The sequence below is a fragment of the Pteropus medius genome, unplaced genomic scaffold (assembly GCF_902729225.1).
Source record: "Pteropus medius unplaced genomic scaffold, Ma_sr-lr_union100, whole genome shotgun sequence".
NCBI classification, from domain to species: domain Eukaryota; kingdom Metazoa; phylum Chordata; class Mammalia; order Chiroptera; family Pteropodidae; genus Pteropus; species Pteropus medius.
Genome location: NW_024349799.1, coordinates 1,418,643 through 1,440,190, shown reverse-complemented (window position 1 = coordinate 1,440,190; position 21,548 = coordinate 1,418,643). Strand labels below are relative to the sequence as shown.

At 50.9% G+C, this 21,548-nt stretch overlaps 1 protein-coding gene and 1 long non-coding RNA gene across 3 annotated transcripts in view; both read left to right on the top strand.

The window, feature by feature from the left end:
* Nucleotides 1–8,199: 8,199 nt before the first annotated feature.
* NKX2-1 (NK2 homeobox 1) lies at nt 8,200–11,984 on the top strand. 2 transcript variants are annotated; one of them, XM_039885681.1, is made up of 3 exons: nt 8,200–8,552; nt 9,207–9,592; nt 10,525–11,984. In XM_039885681.1, the coding sequence occupies exons 1-3, from the start codon at nt 8,476–8,478 to the stop codon at nt 11,259–11,261; spliced, it is 1,200 nt and encodes a 399-aa protein (XP_039741615.1). In that variant the 5' UTR covers nt 8,200–8,475; the 3' UTR covers nt 11,262–11,984. The 2 variants fall into 2 exon arrangements, with proteins under 2 accessions (XP_039741615.1, XP_039741616.1); XM_039885682.1 differs by lacking the exon at nt 8,200–8,552 and adding an exon at nt 8,948–9,108.
* Nucleotides 11,985–14,272: 2,288 nt separating this feature from the next.
* LOC120620770 (uncharacterized) overlaps nt 14,273–21,548 on the top strand; it is a 34,797-nt gene continuing 27,521 nt past the window's right edge. The window contains exon 1 of the long non-coding RNA XR_005657973.1: nt 14,273–15,385. This is a non-coding gene — a long non-coding RNA (uncharacterized LOC120620770). The remainder of the gene's footprint in view (nt 15,386–21,548) is intronic.

The window sequence follows — 21,548 nt, the reverse complement described above, 5'->3', positions numbered from 1 at the left end:
CTTTATCTAAGAATATTTCCAAGCTTTGTTCTCAAAAATCCCAGGCAAATGCATTTCTTATGACTGGTTTGGAATTCAATCTATGTTCTCATAATGCTTTGTTTTTAGATGGGGCAAGGTTTCTATGAACAATTTCGACTTAAACACGAGAAAACTTTTGAAAACTTACATTGTAGTTTCCTTCTCATTTTCCCAAAAGAATGCATCTTATTGGATAATTTATAAGAGACTTGGGCAAGAGAAGAATAGCCATGATAATGGCAATTACATCCTGGAAAATATTAAATTAATGATTGTAGAATGTCTAACTGGTATTTCCACATAGAAGTATACTGACTGCTATTCTGGAAGCAAATGGGGCAGTTTCATATGATGGGAGGTGACAATCTTGTGTGCCTTTTGGGCAGATGGGAAACAGGGTCATGAAACTGTACTTACAGAAGAAATAAAAATAAACTTTCCATATGAGAGGCTGGAGGGAGTTTATAGAGATTGTTGGAGGAGAGATGAAGCCTTTCTAATGCTCCTCATTTTTGTGCTGGTCCTGGAAACAATGTAAGCCAGAAGACAGTGGAGCAACATCTTTAAAATACTGCAAGAAAAAAATACCGTCCACCTGTAATTCTATACCTAATGAAAATATCTTCAAAAAATGAAAATAAATACATTTTCAGATACGCAAAAGCTGAAAGAATCCATCACCATCAGACCTGTACTACAAGAAATGTTTAAAAGAATTTCTCCAGAAAGAAGGAAAATAATATTAGATGAAAATATTTGGATCTACTGAAGAGCACCAGAAATAGTAACTATGTGTGAAATATAAAAGGCTTTTTTCCTAGCATTTACATCTCATTAAAAGATAACTGGCTGTATAATGTGGGTTCATAATACATTTAGAAGTAAAACGTGTGACAACAATAGCACTAAGGCCAGGATTAATATGACTTTATAATGAGTTGGATGAGGAAGAGGAAAAGGTTGATACTCAGTTATCTGGCTTAGGAGTTGCTTTAGACTAATTTTGTGCCACCATCCTCCCTCCCCCCCATGCCCCCAGTTCATATGTTGAAGCCCTAAGCTTCAACATGATTATCTGGAGATAAGTTATGTTAATATGTTAAATGAGGTCATAAGGGTGGGGTCCTAATCCAATAGGGCTGTGGGTTGGTAAGAAGAAGAAGAGAGACATCTTTCTCATCATGCGAGGACACCATGAGAAGGCACTGTACACAAGCCAAGAAGAATTTTAACCTGAAACTGAACCTTGTGGGACCTTGATCTTGGACTTTTCAGCTTCCAGAACAGTGAGAAGATAAAGTTCTTTTGTTTAAGCTACCAGTCTATGGTATTTTGTCATGGCAGCCCAAGTCGACTAAGACATGTCCCTGTGGGGGTAGTGGGAAGGGGGAGATGTTCATGCCATCCACCTAGATCAAGAACATAGAATAAGAGGCAAGTTGGGACAGGCTTATGGGTTCAGATTCGGATGTGTTACATTTGGCGAACATTCACTTGAGGAAATAATCAACTGGAAATATAGGTCTGAAGCTCTGGAGAGAGTTTGGCTGGAAGTACACATTTGGAAACCATCAGCAATAGGTGGTAGTTGAAGTCATGGAGTGTGTATACAGTGAAAGAGGAAATTCCTCCACCAATAGAGAAGAAATGGCCAGAGTCAGAGGAGGAGAACCATGAGTGGTGACTCTGAAGACAATGAGAGAATTTTTAAAAGAAGTGATTAACAATATCAAATGCTGCAGCTCACTGGGCACATTTCTGGGGACATGTCTAAGTATTTGGCATGGCCCGTAACATCAAGGGTCCTACAGTATAGCTGAAAAGAGAACACAGACACATATGAAACAACTAGGAAATCATTTAATTAGAGTGAATTGTCTTATTACTTTAACAGAGAAACGTCATAAAGATTCACTCATTTGTTCCGCATATTGAGCTCCTACCAATGTGTCAGACACATAGTTGTTGGAAGAGGCAATTGGGCTTGTTTAAAAGAAGGGTATGGTTTGGTTATGGGGTGGGAATAATTATATTCTGGATAAGTGGAAAAGAACAAAAGCAGAATAATTTATGAGAGGGTGGTGGAGAGGATTCGGTCTCCACAATAGGCAAGGAGAAGCAATAATTGGGGAGAAAGCCTGACTGGGTGAGTTGGTGCCAGAGATTAGAGGACTGAAGTGCACCTGCCCTAGTGTAGCTAGTCCGTGAAGTATTCTTGCTCCAGTATCTCCTAGGCTCTATTCACCTACTGCTGCAACAGCAAGCAGAGCCCCCTTGTGTCAAGCAGGTAGGGTCATTGCTTTCTGCAGGCTCCGGACATGAAGAAAATGCAAGCTACTTCAGTGGCCACCAAATATGTGTTCGATTGCTGTCAGATATGGAGAGGAAATTCTCATAACAAGATTCCAAGGCAAAGCATAATTACAGGAGGGCTTTAGGTCTCGCAGCTGCTGTCATGGCTCTGATCTACACATTAGTTCTTTCAAACAGTGGATGCAAGAGTTTATCATAACCTATATTGCAGTGCTTTTGGGTGGACCGATTGGCAGCCAGAAATATGGGTGGGTGGATAACACGGTGAGTAGTTAGTCGGGCAAATTAGCGGCGAATGAACCACTACCAGTGTCAACACGACAAGCCTTGCCAGAACCTAATAACAAAGCTTCTCTATGACCGCCCTAAGGGTACAGTTCTCCCAACGACCGGAAGAGGGCGTTGCGGATCGCTTTGGTCTGCAACTGTCAGAAACTGACCCCGAGTCCTGGCAGGCGAGGAGGAAGCCAGATTTGTCACATCTCGGTAAACCCAGAACCGCGAACGCCTGGGTTTGGTACTGCGGCTACATGAAACTTTGCCCAGGCCAAGTATTGGTGGCTGGGGGAATGTGGGAGGTTGAAGAGGAGAAAGGATTGAAGAAAGAAACCGCAGCGCTGCTGGCGACTCCGCAGGAAACGCGAACACTCAAGTCCACAGGCGCACACTGCTGGGGCTGCGGTTTGATGCGAGGTGGAAGACAGAAAGCAGCAGGTTTCCACCATCTAAATCTGAATGAGATTGCACAAGTCCTGGGGCGAAACAGCCTTGCTGGCAAGAGAATCCTTCCTGAATCTGCCATTTCGGTCCCAGCAGCGGCTGACACTTTCCTCTGAGCTGCACGCGCCCCAGAGCGCCTTCGCGAGTGTCCCACTCCTTAAGATGGGGGTTTCCCGTCTGTCCAGAGTATGGCGGGATCAGCACTATACACTCGCTCAAACGCTTAGAAGTTCTTGATTTAAACAGTTACCAAGAACTGGGAGGAAATAGCAGCCGATTCGCTGTGAGGTTCGGGCTTAGCTCGTGCATCTCTCTACTGCGGTGCCCCGCATCGGCCTTGTTGGGTCTCTGAGCAGCTGCAGGCCCGCGTCCCCCACTTCCCTCTCCTGTCGTGGTTTCTCCGCATTTCAGAGTGAGTTGTAAGCGCTGAGTTCCATCTTCTCTCTGCTTTTTAACCCAGTTCCCAAATTCGCGCCTACCCCAGATCCCTTCCCGCCAGGGGGCGCCCCTGGAGTTAGTGGAGACGGTAGGGACTCAACTCTGACTATACCTTGGCACACGTTGACTCTAAACTTGAATTGTGTGACATGAAAATAGGCGGGTTTAGAGACCACAGATGCCAACTTCTTGGAGGGCTTGATCGGACAGAAGACAGCATTCTTCCACCCTAAAGGCCAGAGGGCGGGACTCTCCTCTTCTGGCGGACTCTGGCCTTCAATGTAAGACCTCGTCTTCCATTCCAAGCCTGAAGCGTGCCAGTGCAGAGAGACCGCGGCACAGGAGCAGCGTTCGGATGTCCTCGCGTCGCCCTCACCCCAGAGGCCACGGCTTGAGGAGAGCGTCCCCCAAAGGAAGGTCACCCTCAATGATCCTAGACAGTCAAGCCGAGTAGAGGGAGTGCGCTTTCTCGTGGGTCTTGGAATAGCTCCTCCAGGCCTCCTCGGGAAAGCCGCCCTACTACACACCTCTGAGCTTCGCGCGGGTCCTTGAGAGCTCGATTCTGGTGTCTGGGGAAAAGGCCAGCGAGGCTCTGTGAGATACTTCGGGGGAAGAATACGCCCTCCAAAGGAGACTCCAGATCCTCTTTCTGTTCTTAGATCTCGAGATTGGAGAGCAGCGACCCCCGGAGCCGGGTTGCGTTCCAGTTTTCCGTTCGCTAGGAGGGCTTGCCTCGACGGCACCCGGAAGCCCAGCTCAGCCTGGCTCTGGAGCCTGCGTTTGGCTGAGAGACACTTGTCTGCCGCGGACCTGGGTTCGGGAGTGGACAAGGGATCCGAGAGCTTCACGCAAAGAGTTAGAGGCCTGGTTTCACAGTTTCTATAAACCCGAGTTACAGAAACAGAATAACCCCTTCCTTTTGCTAGCTATTTTTACGATTTACAAACTCATGCAAGTGATCTCATCCTGTAATACTTGTACCTATAGCACAACTTAGGAGGTACATACGGCAGGTTATGACCATTTTTCAAAAAGCAGCTCAGGGAACAGGTGTTTAGAGCCTTTATTTACTTAATTCATCATTTCTTGAGGCACTGGTGGATTCAAGGATAAATAAAATAGGGTCTTGCCCTCTAGGAAGGGTGGCAGAAAACATCCTTGTTTACTCTGCCTGTGACTGGAGTGGCTCTAGGTGTGATGGGAGTCCACTAGAGCTATACCACCTAGCTGAAAAGGGGTAAAGCGGGGCTGCAATCTCAGGACTTCTGACTTCTACTGGATTGCTCTGCTCACCACTCCTGAGCACTTGAAGAACGGGAAATGGTGAAGAAAGCCATATGCAAGCCTTCATTACATCCCTCTCTAACTCCGTTGGACCCGAAGTAACATTTGTCACCAAGTAACTACATATTATTTGGGTGATTTATTGTGAATTTGTAGGCTCCGTGTGAGTAGGGGCCGCATCTAGGTTGTTTAAGGCTGAATTTTCAGGCCTAGGACAGAGCCTGGTACAGATCCTCCGGCACCCAATAATTATTTGTCGAATGAATCACGAATTGCGATAAAACTCGGAGCAAAATAACACCACCAGGAAACATAATCGCTCACCGCCACAGAGGAGGTGTGACGGACCACGAAGGGAATTAGAAAAATGGGGGTGAGGGGGGCAGAACAAGCGTTCCCTTATCGTCCCCCACCTGGTCTGAGCTACAGACCTTGACTTAGCCCTCTGTATGATCCCTCTCTTCTAAGTACTCAAGGAGGCGGCCCTGGAGGAAGAAAAGGGCATTTCCTTTCGTCCAAAGGAGTGGTGAGCAAAGGAGGATGGCAATTCTAAGCGCCTCTAGCTGGGCCTGTGCCTGAGCCTCAGGGGCTACTAAATACCGGGCGGATCCGCAGCCGGCAAGGCAGAGTGTGGCTGGGATTGAGGCGGGCGTTCGCGGCAGCTTCAGGGAAAGCTGCTTGAGATGGCTTGCCACTACCCCATCGCACCCACCCTGCCCGGGTCCAGTTAGTTGCGAGATAAAAGAAGAGGTGCGAGCTCTTGCGGAGTGGACTCGGAATTTCCAAGTATCGATTGCAGCCATGGAGAAATTACTGTTTTAATCGGGGTCCGGTTAAAATTATTAAAGATGTGCGCGGAAGGCTACTGAAAGAAAAGACACTGGTCAGGCAGAGGTGTTGGGGCCAGAGGAAGGACTCTCAAGGCCTCTGTTTGGACAAACTAGAAGATATAGATCTCCACCTTCCATCCCCTTCTCCTTCCCCCTTCCCCCCTCCCTCCAGCCTACAAGACTCCTTCCTTTTCGGGCTTATTCTTGGCAGTGCAGTACATCTAGGAAAGTGAGAAGCCGTGTGTGATGTGCATGCGTGTGCATGCGTGTGGTGTGTGTGTGTGTGTGTGTGTGTGTGTGTGTGTAGGGGCAGAGGTAGGAGAGGTGTGGGGGCCGGTGCCCCAAGGCGCTGTAAAGGCCCAGGAGAAGTCTAGACGAGGGCTGGTGCTGGTGTGCGCCGGCTGGGGAGATTGCCACAGAATCTTGGTTTCAATGAGAGGGTGGAGCAGGAGCCATGGCCAGCCCTTCCCCTCCCCTAGAGCTCCCTTCCAGCTCAGCTCCAGGGCCCATAGCCTGTTGCGTGGCTTTGGGTCCTGATCCCGTGTGCAAGCCTGGGGTGAGGGTGTAGGCGGGGAGCTGCCAGCCACGTGCGCCCCGGGCCTGTTGCGGAGCTGGAAATAGGCTGAGGGACGAAGGCCGAGGAGATACTCTCAGGGAATGTGGAAGGTACACTCAACTTTTCCCATCACGCAGATTCAGGGCCTTAAAGGGGTGGGGGGTGGGGGTATTAATGATAACAATACCGAAATCTCCAGCGCTGGCACTGAACTTACAATTTTCCAAAGCTTCCAAAGCACTTTTATGTGTCCGATCTTATTTGAATTTCAAAAAAACCTTTTGAAGATTTACCTCCATTTTTAAATGTCATTGAGATTGGTAGAAAAGTACAACGTTCTACATTTGGTGTTTCTTACACTTCGCAATAATACGACTTAATGGAGAAGGGAGAGAAAGATGATGGGTAACTGGGAAACCCACCCGCCTTGGAATTAAGATCTCACTGAAGACGCAGACCTGGGGCGGGTCCTGCCTGCAGACAAGATCAGTATTTAGTTTTGTCCTTTCTCTTCGACTGTTCTCTTGAGCCCAGCATCGTCTTCACTCCTTGCTCCCTAGGCTGAGACATGACATTGACCAAAGCACAGTTGTTGAGGTCTGAGTCCTTCCCGAGAGCGCCCCCCAGAGAAGCTCCTTGGAAGGAAGGGCAAGAAGCCGGCTTGGCGCGTGTCTTCGCAGCACAACCGACAAACGTCCAGACGCAGGATTGCCTGTCCAAAAGCCGCAAGGGGGAAGCGCGGAAAAGTTTGTCCACGCGGAGGGTACCCTGAGCTTTCTTCCCATCCTCCACCCGCAGTAAAGGAACGTAGGTAGTGAGGAAAGCGAATGTTGTATAGGAGTTGGCTTTATTTCGAGGGAGTGCAGAGTACTCTTCAAGGAGAGAATTGAAATAAAAAACCAATAAACAAAACAACCTTGCTATTACAATTGCTATTGATGGAAAAGGCGCCTAACCTGCTGAATTGAATCGTTCCAAGTACCTGTTCATCATTAGGAGCGCCTTCTCTACACGGAGGGGAAAGAAAATAGAAAAACAAAAACCAAATTCGAGAAGCCTCCTTAACAGGCCCCCGCAATGGCTAGGAGGCCCCTGCCCGGCCAGGGAGCGCTCCACCCTCCCAGCCACTAGCGCGGGGAGGAAGCTAAAATAGCCAAAGAGAAGACGAAACAACAACAACAACAACACGTTTAAAATCCAAGGGGGGAAAGTCGGAGTGGGTCTCAAGATCTGCGCCGCGCAGGGCTCAGCTCCGTTGTCCACTCGGCTAGAGGCCGGGGCCTGGCCGGAGCAGCGACGCAGATGCCTCAGCCCGGCTGGGGAGCGCAGCCCATAGCTCTCCCTCTCCAGGCGCCCAAGGACCCTCAAGGCGCAGGGCTCACACTTGAAGCCTGGGAACGCGCAGAAAGGAAACCCACTTCCTCCTAAGCAGTTTCTTGCTCGCCGGATGAGAGGCGTCCAATTGAAGCAGAATGATCCTCATCTACTAATATCCAGCGTGGCCACAAAGCGACTGGCCATTTACGCCACCACTTTAAACAAAGATATTTGGTTATTCCCGGGGAAGCAAGTGCACTTTTGCATGGTTGAGCTCCGGGAGGAGGCGAGCCTCAGCCCAGCCTCCCTCCCGCTGGGCTTCTCGCGCCTCGGGATTAGCCCCCTCCCGGCCAGCTGGGCCCGCCGGGGTTCAGGCTAAGTTCCGCGGGGCAACAGGCGGGCGGACACTCACGACGCTCCCTGCTAGCACCCTTCCTGAAGCATCAGAGGGGAAATCAGCGTGGGCTCGGGTGCCGGGGTTGTGATGTCCTTGGAAAGTCAGCTCCAGTCCCAGAACCCCGTGCGTCCAGACGATGGGCGAGGGTCGGGAACACCAGGTTTGTTCGAGGTGGGGCAATTTAAGTGATGGCCCCTCGCGTTACTGGCTCCTCCACCTCCCCCGCCCCGGTCTCCCAGCTCCGTTGGGTCAGTGGTGCGCTTGCTGATGGGGGTGGGGAAAGAGCCTCTTGTAGGCTGGGGCGTGATGCGCGCGGGGTGGGGGGGTCCGCAGAGAAGACCCTGAGCTGAGGGGAGGAGGACGCGGGGATCTGGGACAACCTCTCCGCAGTAGCGGATCCCCTGCTCAGCGCCCCCTCCGCCCGCTGGGATTTTCTCTCGGGTAGGGGGAAAGGGGGCGGGGAGCAGAGGTGTCCCTCTGACGGCGGCAGAAGCGGCAGACAGACTGACAGACACGCAGCCAACAGTGCGGCCCCAGGGTTCGTCCCCAGACTCGCGAGCTCATTTGGTGGCGACTGGGGCTCGGCGCCGCGAAGCTCGATGTGGTCCGGAGGCAGTGGGAAGGCGCAGGGCTGGGAGGCCGCGGCGGGAGGGAGGAGCAGCCCCAGCAGGCTCAGGTGAAACCCCTACCCCGTCCCTTGGCCCCCTCCCTCTAAACACCTGTCTCCGCCTGGGGAACCCCGACCGAACTGGAAAGTGGTTCACTTTCTAACTCAGCAAGTTGGTTGCAAAGCAGCATTCACCTTCCTTCCTCACCATCATCCCTCCTTGGCTACTCCCCACCTCACTTCTTGCCCTCCCTTCTCTCGGTTTCCTCCTCCTTTCCCTCCCCCGCCTTCTCCTGCGCGCCGCCCGCACCCCACAAAATATGGAGGTGGGGGTATTGGGGGAGGGGGAAAGAAATGCTTTAGGTCGCGTCTCTGCCTCTCTCTCTCTCTCTCTCTCTCTTTTTCTCTCTCAATTTAAACTGATGTGTTTACCTTGGTTACCAGCATAAGCTGAATATCTTTATTGTCTTGTTGCTTTAGCGCTTACGCCCCGCCTCTGGTGGCTGCCTAAAACCTGGCGCCGGGCTAAAACAAACGCGAGGCAGCCCCCGAGCCTCCACTCAAGCCAATTAAGGCGGACTCGGTCCACTCGGTTACGTGTACATCCAACAAGATCGGCGTTAAGGTAACACCAGAATATTTGGCAAAGGGAGAAAAAAAAAAGCAGCGAGGCTTCGCCTTCCCCCTCTCCCTTTTTTTTCCTCCTCTTCCTTCCTCCTCCAGCCGCCGCCGAATCATGTCGATGAGTCCAAAGCACACGACTCCGTTCTCAGTGTCTGACATCTTGAGTCCCCTGGAGGAAAGCTACAAGAAAGTGGGCATGGAGGGCGGCGGCCTTGGGGCTCCGCTGGCGGCTTACAGGCAGGGCCAGGCGGCACCGCCGGCCGCGGCCATGCAGCAACACGCCGTGGGGCACCACGGCGCCGTCACCGCCGCCTACCACATGACGGCGGCGGGGGTGCCCCAGCTCTCGCACTCCGCCGTGGGGGGCTACTGCAACGGCAACCTGGGCAACATGAGCGAGCTGCCGCCGTACCAGGACACCATGCGGAACACCGCCTCGGGCCCTGGATGGTACGGTGCCAACCCAGACCCGCGCTTCCCCGCCAGTAAGTGAGGCCGTCCCGCTGTGGGGCCGCGGGCTGAGCGCGGGAGGTGCGGGGTGAGCCGCCCGGAAGGCGCGGCGCCTGCCTGCTGTGCGCTGGGCATCAGGGTGGGCGGCCGGGCAGCGGCGCCAGGGAGTCGGGCGCGGGAGCTGGGGATTCTTCCCGGTGCTGGGCTGAGGGGTCCAAGAAGAGACACTTAGTAGCGGTGCGGTCCCGCAGGCAAGTGCTGGTATTCGGCGTCTCCCAGATGTGGCCAACTGGCAGCTCTGCTCCGCGCGCGAGATCTCAGAGTGCCCACCGAGTCTCCCTTCTAACTTAGGGAGTCGGGGCAAGCAGGACGCCGAGAGACGCGGCCTGGCGGGGCGGGAGGTTGTCGTGCTGGGACGCGCTCAGGCGCGGGGCCGGCCTCTCTCCAGTCTAGGCAACTGGGAGGGTGAGCAGCCCTAGAGAGGGATCTAAATGGGTAGAGCAAGCGTCCACACTGGGGCTGACAGGAGAGAAGGGCGAGAGGCAAAGCGTCTGGGGGTCCTAGCTTTCGAAACACCTCCTTTCCTAAGCTCCCAAAGTTAGGGTCTACCGTCGGACCCCAGCTCCTGGCCTGGGCCCAGTTGGCCGCCGGTGGCCCGTTAACCCCGCGACTCCAGCCTGGAATGGGCACGAAAGGAACTGGAGCGACCTTTCTTCACAGTGCTTTTGGGTGGAGCACTGAGACTGAGGGAGGTAGCTGGGGTTGAGGAGGAAGCTCTCCAGTCAACCCCTCGATGGCACCGCCCGGGCAAGCGCTGGCGATCCCCGCGGCTGGGCCTCTCAGGGCTGAGGCGGCCTAGGTGAGGAGGGCGCCGTCGGGGCCGGGCCTGGCCGGCCAAGGGCGCGGAAGGCAGAAGTGGCTTGGCCCGGCCCGGCCCCGGCCAACGCTGTGCGTTTGTCGCTTGCAGTCTCGCGCTTCATGGGCCCGGCGAGCGGCATGAACATGAGCGGCATGGGCGGCCTGGGCTCGCTGGGGGACGTGAGCAAGAACATGGCCCCGCTGCCAAGCGCACCGCGCCGGAAGCGCCGGGTGCTCTTCTCCCAGGCGCAGGTGTACGAGCTGGAGCGACGCTTCAAGCAGCAAAAGTACCTGTCGGCGCCGGAGCGTGAGCACCTGGCCAGCATGATTCACCTGACACCGACGCAGGTCAAAATCTGGTTTCAGAACCACCGCTACAAGATGAAGCGCCAAGCCAAGGACAAGGCGGCACAGCAGCAACTGCAGCAGGACAGCGGCGGTGGCGGAGGAGGCGCCGGATGCCCACAGCAGCAGCAAGCACAGCAGCAGTCGCCGCGCCGCGTTGCGGTGCCGGTCCTGGTGAAAGACGGCAAACCCTGCCAGGCGGGCGCCCCTGCTACTGGCGCAGCCAGCCTGCAAGGCCACGCGCAACAGCAGGCGCAGCAGCAGGCGCAGGCCGCGCAGGCGGCGGCGGCAGCGATCTCAGTGGGCAGCGGTGGCCCCGGCTTGGGTGCACACCCGGGCCACCAGCCGGGTAGCGCGGGCCAGTCGCCGGACCTGGCGCACCACGCCGCCAGCCCCGCGGCGCTGCAGGGCCAGGTCTCCAGCCTGTCTCACCTGAACTCTTCGGGCTCGGACTACGGCACCATGTCCTGCTCCACCTTGCTATATGGTCGGACCTGGTGAGAGGACGCTGGGCCGATCCCAGCCCAGCACACTGCCTCACCGCTTCCCCTCCTGCCCGCCACACACACCAACCACCCGCCGCTCCATGTGCTTCGACTTTTCTTAAGAACCTGTCCCGTTTAGACCAAGGGGAAAAAAACACAAAGGCCAAACTGCTGGACGTCTTTCCTTTTTTTTTTTCTAAAATTTGTGGGATTTTTTTTTTAAAGAAAATAAAAACAACCAAGCGAATCCAATTCTTTAAGGAGCCTTTTAACAGAGAAGGACATAACAAAACAGCTTTGGGCGTGTCTTTTAGATGGTTCAAATGGGTTTTCCACACCCAGGCGGGGCAGAGTTTGGAGAGGGCTCTATGCTGAGGTGGCTCTGGACTCTAAAGATCTCAAACTTCACTCTGCGTACACTGTGCCAGCAAAGCGGACTCGCTTGTAAATACCAGGATTTCTTTCGAAGGGGAGACAGGGCCTGGGGAGAGGAAAGACTCTTCTACAGAACCCACTTGTCACTGACACAAAGGAAATACCCCCTCTCAGCAAGCTCTGACTGCCCAGGCTCAGCCTGAGGGCCCTGGCTAAAACTGTTTTATGTTTGATGTGAACTTGTAGCTGTAAAACGCTGTCGACGTTGGACTAAACTAGCTTTTAGTAATCTGTACATTTTGTTGTTAAAAAAAAAACAAAAAAACAAACAAACAAAAAAAAAAAACAACCCAGTCCCGATCCCCAGCCCATTATATTTTTTGTGGGCGCTGATAAATCTGTGTATATTATTTGGCAGTTTGGAATTTGCAGCGTCTTTTTCTGTTGTAACTTATGTAGATATCTGGCTTAAATATAGTTCCTAAGAAGCTTCTAATAAATTATACAAATTAAAAAGATTCCTTTTCTGATTAAAAACCCACCTTTTGTTTGGTTTTGATTTGGCTTTAAATGGCATTTTTTAATGGGGCGGCTCATGATTAGCCTGATGGGATTGGAATTGTTTGGGGACTCAAAGGATCCTGAATCAGCTAAGGAGGCCTGACTCCAGTCTTTGCCCCACGCAAAGAGGGAGCTTTTCTCTGCTTCCGAATTGAGTAGAACCAAACCTTGAGCAGTTCTGGGACACGGCAATAAAGAGGAGAAAAGATAAACTACTTCCACCAGGAGGGAAAGGCAGAAAGGAATAGAACTAGACCAAAGGACTAGTTTTCAGAGACAGGCTTCTGTTTTTTGAAACCTCAGATGTATCTACTGTGGTCTTACACAGCTAAGCCAACGTTTTAAAAAAGTCCGCCAGGACATTTTAAATAACCCTGAATGACAATCGTTATTACTGAGCAGATCGCCCCTGTAGATTTCAACATCAATCTTTTATTTCTAATCCTCAGCTGAGCCTTGTCGGAATTAGAATTCGATGGGCGGTTGTTTTCGAAAGTGTCGGAAAGTCGTTACCAGATTTCATTTCTACTAGGAAACGGCTGTCCCCACGCAGGACTGGCCGCAGATCTTCTCTTCTTAAGGTCTCTCCAGCCTAGAGAGGTGTCTGACTGGGCAGCTGACCTGGAGACACCCTCCCGACTCCACTACTACAGGACATGGGGAGCTGGGCTTTTTGCTCTTATTCACATCGGTTTCCATCTGTGGGATCCTAAATCTTTGTAGTAATGATTTCCCTGCTCCTAACTTCCTCCTCCTCTCCCTGAACCTCCTAGCCTCAGCAAAAAAAAAATCATCTTGGACTTTTCTTCCTACCTCTTATTTCTTGGTCTTTGGTGCCCCAGATGTGGCTATTGGGGAACTCAGTGTTGCCCCCAGGGAGGGGAGGAGAAAGTAGTGGTTGTGGACAGAGAGAAAGCATAGTCCCTAGATGGGCTGTCGCCCCCTTAAGAGTCACACTCTGATAAACCAAGGAGGAAAGGTGACAGAGTGGGCTGTGGACAAATGCCCCTCCCAACACTTTTCTAGAGGCCTGAAAGTGTTTGATTTTGGGGTATTGATTCATATTTATCATGTACTCACTTCTCACCTAGAACTTCAACTTTTTCCTTTCTTGTCTCTCCCGTCTTTTCTTTCTCTCTTCATTTCATTCCGACTCCATCTCACTCTTCCTGACTTCCACTCTCATTCCCCAGGAACTTGTAACGGAAGTCACCTAGCCCGGGGCCTTGTTCTGCACCAGCAATCCTCTGTTGACTTCCTGGGTTCCTTAGAATTGGGGACCAAGGCGGGCTTCCGCCTTGGATTCTGGCTGCTGAGGTACAGTTTCCAATATCCAGAAGAGACTGAGAGATTCGGAAGAATGGTCGCTTGGGTCTAGGGAGTGTGCTAGTTGGGGTAAATCTCAGCAGCTCTCACATTTTGGAAAACGAGCAAAAAATGTGTAAAGTTTTAACCTTTGTGTTAGAATGGGCAGCAGCAGCCTGGGACAGAATGTATAGGTGGTCGAGTCACCAAGCTCTGGCCAGGAAAACGTTTGACTCTAAGGTCCCATTTCTGTGGGAGTGGGAGCTTCCCCTCAACGCTCAACACGCCGCATGCCCAGCACAAGCCTGTGTGGGACAAGGCGGGTGTGCCTGACAAATGACCCAGACGGCTGCCACCCACCCCAAACCCCACTCCCCATCCTGGCCCGGAGCTGATTTCTGAGGGTCACAGTTTTACTGAGCTGTGGTACTCTTGCAGTGGATGAAGTTTCTATCAAATTCATTCTTCTCCTGCCGTCTAGAGCCAGCTTAGTTTGAAGTCTGTTTACTTGTTCTGGGGAAAGGTGAATTCAGCGGGTCTACAGATTGGAGCGAGACAAACAAGGCCTTGGCCGTTTCGCTCCATCCAGCACGCAGGGCCAACCAGCTACCGCTCCTGCCCGGGAGGTCGTTGTGGCTGCAGGAAGCTGCTCTGAAACGCAGTCCAAAGCGTCTTGATAAGGAAATAGGTGTTCGCTCCGCGCAGCCAAAGACCGCAGCCTGGGGACACCCCCACATCCTGGTCAGCCTCTGCGGAGTCGAGTGTCTTCTCCTGGAGTGGACCTATCCTAGGTCTCTAGTATCTCTGGCCCGGGTCAGTTCTGGCCTCCCCTGAGGGAGAAATCAGTCTTCTGGGGACGCCACTGGCGCTGAAGTGCCGGAAGAGCCGGAAGCTTCCCCACGTGTGGGGGCAGCACAGTTCGCCCCAAGATTGGGGAGAAGCTGAGCGCCCCGGCCTAAGCACCCCACCCATCCCAAGCACCGCCGGCTGCGGAGAGTGGGGGAGATTTTGCAGACAGCATCCCCCCCCCTTCCTTCTCTCCCTCACCCTCCACCCCGCCACGTAAACACGAGGACTTTCTCGAGAGCCCTGGAGAGAGGCTCTAGTGGCTTCGGGGCCTGAAACCCCAGGCTTGGCTTGTTTGATGTTTAGCATCCCAAAGCGGCTCCCCGCCCCCGCCTCAGCCTGGGAACCCGGAGCTGTAGGTCGGAGAAGCAGGAAAGCAGCTCTCTCAGCTGGCGGGGCCTGGAAATGGGCCGGGTTTGGGGGAGGCGAGAAGAGCGAGACAGAGATGCTCTGAGCGGGGGAAGGGCGCCCGGGCTGCCGCCACCCCCAACAGGGGCACAAGCGGGTACAGCTGGAGTCCTCAAGGCCAGGAGGCGGCTGGGGATAGGGAATGCCTCAGCAGCCGGGGCAGCGGCTCTGGAAGAGGGGGTGTCCTGGTGGGAAGTAGCTTGAGGCCCCCCGACTGAAATCAGAGCCAAGTCTCAGCGGATTCCGCGAGAAACGCTCAGGGCACTTACTCCTGGAGGCGGGGGAGGCCCTCGCACTCCAGTCCAAGGACCTCGCAGGAGGCAGCTTTTTTCCCCCCATTGCTAGGGATTGGCCTTTCAAAGAGCCAGACTTGCTCGGGAGCCTTTCAAGGGATTTTAAATCACCCTGAAGCTGGGCTAGGCCGAGGTATTGGAGTGAGGTCTCCGATTTTGAGACCCCAGCGAAGAATTCTCAGACTTTAGAGGCCGCACACTCTTCCAGGACGCTCACCGCCGTATAGGCGTCGGTGAGGGTCTATCTCCAGGGGCGAGTGCACAAAAGGTAGCGCGAGTCTCTTCCCAGGCGACCTGAGATAAGAGGAAATGAGAGCGGGGGTTTTCTGACTTCCAACTCATTAGGGACCAGGTAAGGTCAATGCTTTCTCTATTATATCTTTATCTTAAAAGCGGGTCAATTTAAGATAAGAAAAAAAAAAAAAGTCCAGGATCTGTGTGAACTGTGCTGATAAAGACTGACCCTTTTCCTGAACTAAAAGCAAGCCGGGCAGACACTCATTTTCTATAAACAAGAGAGTTGTGAGAAGCTGCCTTGAATTCTGATCGAATGTCTCCAGTCTCTCTAGACATCGCTCCTCCCTTCCCCCCAATTATTAGAGGGGGAAAGCAGAGTGAGCAGGGATATTATTTGTGGAGAACTAGAAAGCCTGTTGGGAAATGTGAATCTGAGATGAAATGGCTCTTAGACATGGTTTGCTGACTTGTTTGTTTCAAATGCTGCTTTCTTTAAGAATGAAAGGAAAGTGAGACATGAGTATTGGGAGAGATGAGGCTGAATGTTTTCCTTGCTCAGCCTGGTTTCTATTGGGAGAGGCTGGACACCCCCTTTCTCTGGCATTCTCTGACTTCTTGGCTGATGTGTTTGTGGTTGTGCAATTGTATTCTTGCAGCTTCAGGCCACCCTCTCCGGGGCCCAATTTGGGCTTTTGCCTCAACTTGGAGTACAGAAAGTTTTCTGGTGCCTCTTTGGCCAGTAGCTTCTGGAAGGAGTGTCCTATTCCCAGCCACTCTCTCTGGTGAGCTTGTCCACCCAAGTGGCCGGAAGAATTGGATATGGGTGAGAGTAAAGGAAAGACTGAGTTTTATTGAAGGGCAGGGCCAGGATCTGCATGCTTCTTCCCCCACGTTTTTGAACATTTCCTGATGATTCTCAAAAGTTCAGAGGAGGAGCAGGCTCAGCAACTTGACAGCACAGCTTTTGCCTCATCTGAAGCCATAGCTGAAGTGGCTGGCTGCATTTCCCTCTGACAGTGACCTAATGCCCTACTTGGAGGGCATCTAAGAAGGGCCACAGGCTACTCATTTGATGATGTTTCCCATTTGGACTCTGCTTCCTAAACATGTATTGTCGTTTTATTACGAATTGTAACAAAAATTTGAAAAGGGTGAGGTTTAAATCCATTTTTCTGTTTTATATTTTTTAGTTATGTGCAGAATACTGCAATATAATTGATCACTATTAGTGCTCTGCTTGAAATGGAAATAAACATTTTAAAAATTGCAGAAAATAGGCCTTATTAAGGAGGACGCTTTCCTCCAATACAGTGGTGACAGTCTGATTTTGCCCACTCTGTAGGTAGGAATGAGTGGTTGCATGTGAACATTTGTCCGTGTATGTATTACAGAAGTAAATACACACATATACCTATTTTAAATGTCTATTTTATAATATATTTAAAAAGAAAAATTTTAATAAAGGATTCTCTTATTAGGGGATCTCAGAGAACCTGTTAGATTCCAGAAAGTTGAATGCATTAATTACTTCAATTAAGATGTCACATGAAACCAAGTTTCCCTTTGAAAAATCAAGTAAACAAAAACTTTCTTTAGTTTCACCAACTCAGATTGGAATGTTAATTAATCTTCAAGTAAAACTAGAGGCCTGATTATGCTCAGGAGAAATATTAAAATGTATTCTTAAAGAAAATGATTTTTTTTTTTTGCCTAAGACACACAGCTGCAGATGACTTCTTGAAGCAATCTATAACAAAAATTGTGATTTGCTGCATGTACATTATCCATTAATAACAATCGTTAATATAAACCGATTGTTACTATTTCCAGTTAACAAAAACAAGTGAAAATGTTTCTGCTACTTATTTGTAGCAAGCACTCCTTCCTATTCTGGCCTTCACAGAATAGTGGCAGAGGGCAGGTCTCAGTGTAGTCCAACAACAAGAAAAAGACAACTTTTCCTCCTCTGCCCCCTCATTTCATACATTTCCAGGAATCCTGTCTTTGATTGCTAGGTAGAATTGTCAGTAACACTAAGCTGTTGGTGAGTGTTAAACATTGCATTTCTAGGGTTTGGGGGTGACTGTTGATAATGTCATTTCTACAGAAGTAATGTCAGGTTATGAAAAGTGTCGTTGGATACCCTTCCCCAGTCGCTATGCCCTAGAGCCATTCTGTGGAAAATCATAGAGAAAGGCAGGGTCTCTAAATTGCCTAGTATTATCCCACCCGATACTGCTGCTTGAAGGTGTCCAAGCTCTAGGAAAACAAGGGTTTATTTGGTCTGCGTGCTACCGATTTGCCTGATCTCCCCGAACACACATGAGTGAGTGCGCGCGCGCAGTCGTAAACCTGGGAATTACCGTAATGACACGAAGAGGACTGAGAACTGGTACCTCTGAGCTAGCTGCTTGCTCTGTTCTAACCTGGGAAAACAACAGGTCAATGGCTTAGTACATCTAGCTATGCCTGCGTACAGAGAGAACCTCCACAGAGTTAGGGTCCCCACAGGTGCCCCCAGAGCACCAGGTTTCTAAACAGACTAAGGGTCACAGGGTCTTTCAGAGGAGACTCTGAAGCCTCTGAGGATTAAACCTGTTTCCCTGCCTGGCCACTCGACGGTGCCTCAAGGTCTGCAAGGCACAGTTTTCTGGGTGGGAACTAAAGGAGGGGAAGGGAGCTGGGCATGACGGCTTCTTCTTTCCCTTCTGAGTGTGCTTCAGGGAGAACTGCAACCCTTGCACCACAAGCATACACAGAGCACACATCCCCATTTCCAGGCATGAGAAGTTGTAGCTAGTTCATTTCTTCTCACCAACCTGCAATATTAACTGAAATGTTGCTTACTGCTCCTTGGCAGGACTGCTGAGGCCTGGTATGGTGAATTTTGGAAGTGCAGCAATGTATCATACCTACAACTCGCACCGTAGGTGAAACTCAGATATCTTTCTGCACGCCACATTGGTTTTATACTGAAACAAAACAGGATAACCTTTGGAAATATTTAACAAAAAGTCAACCCACCCAGAGCATCTAGCACTGCATGGGGGGGAAAGAGAAAATCTGTGAGATCTATAGTAGTGCACAAGTACCTTCATGCATCCCTAACGGTTGATATTAACTTTTCCGTATAAACAACTTCAATGCCACACCAATTCAAAATTAGTTGTTGAAAATTCTTGACATGGCTAAATACTTAGATTTTGTTGTTTGGGCATCTGAGGAAGCTGGGGGCTTGTGTGTATGTGATTCTGCTTCCTTGGTAAGACAAGATAGGAGAGGAAAGGAGAGGGGACTGAGGGGACTGGAAAGGAAGGGAGGAGGGGTAGGAACAACTGTGCCTGGTGAAAGTGCGTGGGATTCTGCTGGTGTTTGTGACTGCTGAGTAGGGCTGGTTATAGCTGGTCTGTGGGTCAAAGTGTTGTAGCAATTGCGTGGTGTGTGTGTCGTGTTTCAGGAGTGATGCTAGTGGGGAGGGCAGGGAAGCCTGCTGGGAGGCAGTGTGTGTACCAAGTCTTTACATTGGGCCAGTAACACAATAGTAACGTAATTATCCAGCTGAAACATGCTCAAATGGCAAAAAGTTGCAAAATAGATCGACCTCCCTGAGAAGAGAGGGAGCTGGTTACAGAGGTCTGCAGCCTTCATCCTTTTTTCAATACATTTTAAACAAGAGGATCTAGGGAGTGATTCCGATTCAATACACATAATCAGTTTGCAAGTCTTATTTCCATTTGAAAACAGGGCCATTTGCAATCATAAGAGCCGGACACGCTGAAAGATACAGAGCGCTTTCCGAGCAGATGATGGGTGACAGACTCTGCAGGCAAGCACTAAATATTTTCTTCAAGCCTCAGACCTTGTGCATCAGTCTTTAGTCCCGATGGATTTTGAGTAGAATATTCCTGTTTAATATCTAACTTAATTGCTTAGAAAATCAAGACTCCATGGTTGGGGGCGAGGGGAGTACCGGCGGGGAAGGTGAGAGAGAAACCTTGTTTGTCCTTCTCGGCTCTGGTTAAGTCATTTAGGGGAAAGTTCGCGGGTACGAAATATGATGGAAAATTCAAACTTGTTTTTAAAGGAAGGGCCGCCAGAAGAGGTTGCCCAGGCTAAAATTCGCCGTTTGGAGCTGTGAAGCCCTGCCCGGGTGTGGCGGGGGCCAGCAGGGCGTCTTCCGGAGGGGGCGCAGAGCTGCGACTAAAACCCAGGGGCCGGCTCCGCGGCCTCCCAGTTGCACCGCCAAAGACCTGAGGGCCCCACGTGGCCCCGCAGTTTCAAGATGGTTGTCAGGGGTCTCAGCTAGAGGTGTGGGTACTGGAAATCTTGAGCTATTTGCTGGTCTCTCGTCGTAGAAAGTTTTGTTTTCCAGCATCAAGAGAAGCAGCTGTCCGCGACCTCCCCCTTCCCGCGGCCGCGGGCACTTCCCACAGCCCTCGGCCTCCCCACCAACCCCAGTCCAAAGCCGCATTACCAGATCCCACCTTACCTCATCCCCCTAACCCTCAGGCCAGCCACTGATTTTTCATCCGGTTCCCCTTCCGGAACACCCTCGGCTGCGCGCCGCCTGCCCACCCGGCCCCAACCCCTTCTTGAGACCATACCAAGAAGTCTGTTGCGCAGATCAGTAGAAATTTCTCGTGAATTTCAACCTCAGAATATGTAGATACTAGCTCACTGATTTCACGACGGTGATCCAAACCCTAACCTGAAGGAATTTTTAAAACGATCTTAAAACACAATCTTTCTTTGAACAAATAAACAAAATCAAACTGCTGCTGTTTCCCTGATGAGTTTTCCTAGGGAAGAGAGAGATTTCGTCTTTCCCCAGACAGCAACATCTAACGAACTTTCTAGTAGGCTGAAACTCAATCTAATCATAGTATATGCTTAATGCCCATTCCGTTTTTGTTTCCAAGGAGGATAATTTATTAATCTCAAGTCGTGACTCTTTAGGCAGGCGTAGTGTTTTTAGACATTCTTGCAAAGCATTTTTGCCTCTGGGAAGATCTCAGAAGAACCAAAAGACAGAAGGGGTGGGTATGAGGGGGTTGGGGAGAATTCTGCAGGGATCCTACTGGCTTGCTCAATTTTCTGCAAAAATTTGTCCTAAAAGCCCCAGTGTTTTAAACAGATGTCAAATTATAGAAACCACAAAGATCCAAAGATATCCTTACGTACACACACACACACACACACACACACACACACACACACACACACACACACACCAGCTGTAAACTCTAAATATTTTTCCTCTCTAGAACCCCTTCTTTGGATAAGCAAGAGTGGTCCTGAGACACTAATCCATCCTGAACTGATGAGGCAGGGCAGGGCAGGGCAGGCATCCTATAACAGGGAGCCTTCAGGCTCCCTATTTCTGCAGACTGGGAGGACAGAACTCCTACAACTGACAGGAGGTGAAGGTGAGGCTGGAACCATAGGACCCACTCTGCTAGGGTGAAGGGGAGCTAGCTCACCCACCTGATGACAGGGCTCCAGTCTAGGTTTGGCTGGGAAGACAGAGGGAGGTGCACAGGAAGGTACTCCAGAGCAGCAGAGAGCCAGAGCAAGCAGGCTCCCAGGGCAGGAAGTTTCAGACACCTGACCACCCAATGGAGACATGGTGACTACACAGTTATTTCTACGAGTGGTGGTTGATTTGTGCTGATTCCTTCCCACTCTCCTAGACTTCCCTGAGAACCAAAGATACACAGGTTCAGGATAGCTACCCCAAGTCTTCAGACACAATCCCAGTCAGGGAGAAGAAATCTCAGCCTCTCTTCCTCAGAGAGCCCCCTCCCTGTCTCCCGAGACAAATGTGAAAGACCCTTGTTGGGACCCAAAGGTCACCTGCAGGAGCATCATATTCTTGTTTTTATAGCCTGATGTGACTTTATTATCTATTTTTCATTAGTGTCCTCGTCCTCCTCACTTTCCATTTCTTCATTTCAATACCTGTGTTTTACCTGCTTTCTTATCTAATTCCACCTTCATAGCTGCAGTATTTGCGGGCAATTCGGTATCATTTTCCTAATGTTAGTACTAACAGGAAAAGCAGATAAAGTGGATGCACTAAGCTATACAGAGTGAAAGCCAATAAGGCCCATATGGGAGGCCAGTTGAGGGGTAAGAAGACCAGAGAACTGCCAAGGTCAGCCCTATCAGCGGACTAGCAAGAAAAATGAAGAAGGAAAGAGAAGCAGCAGCACAGAGAAATTCAATTAATGTCAGTGGATAGGAGGAATGAATAAAGCCCTGACCTGAGGCATACGCCT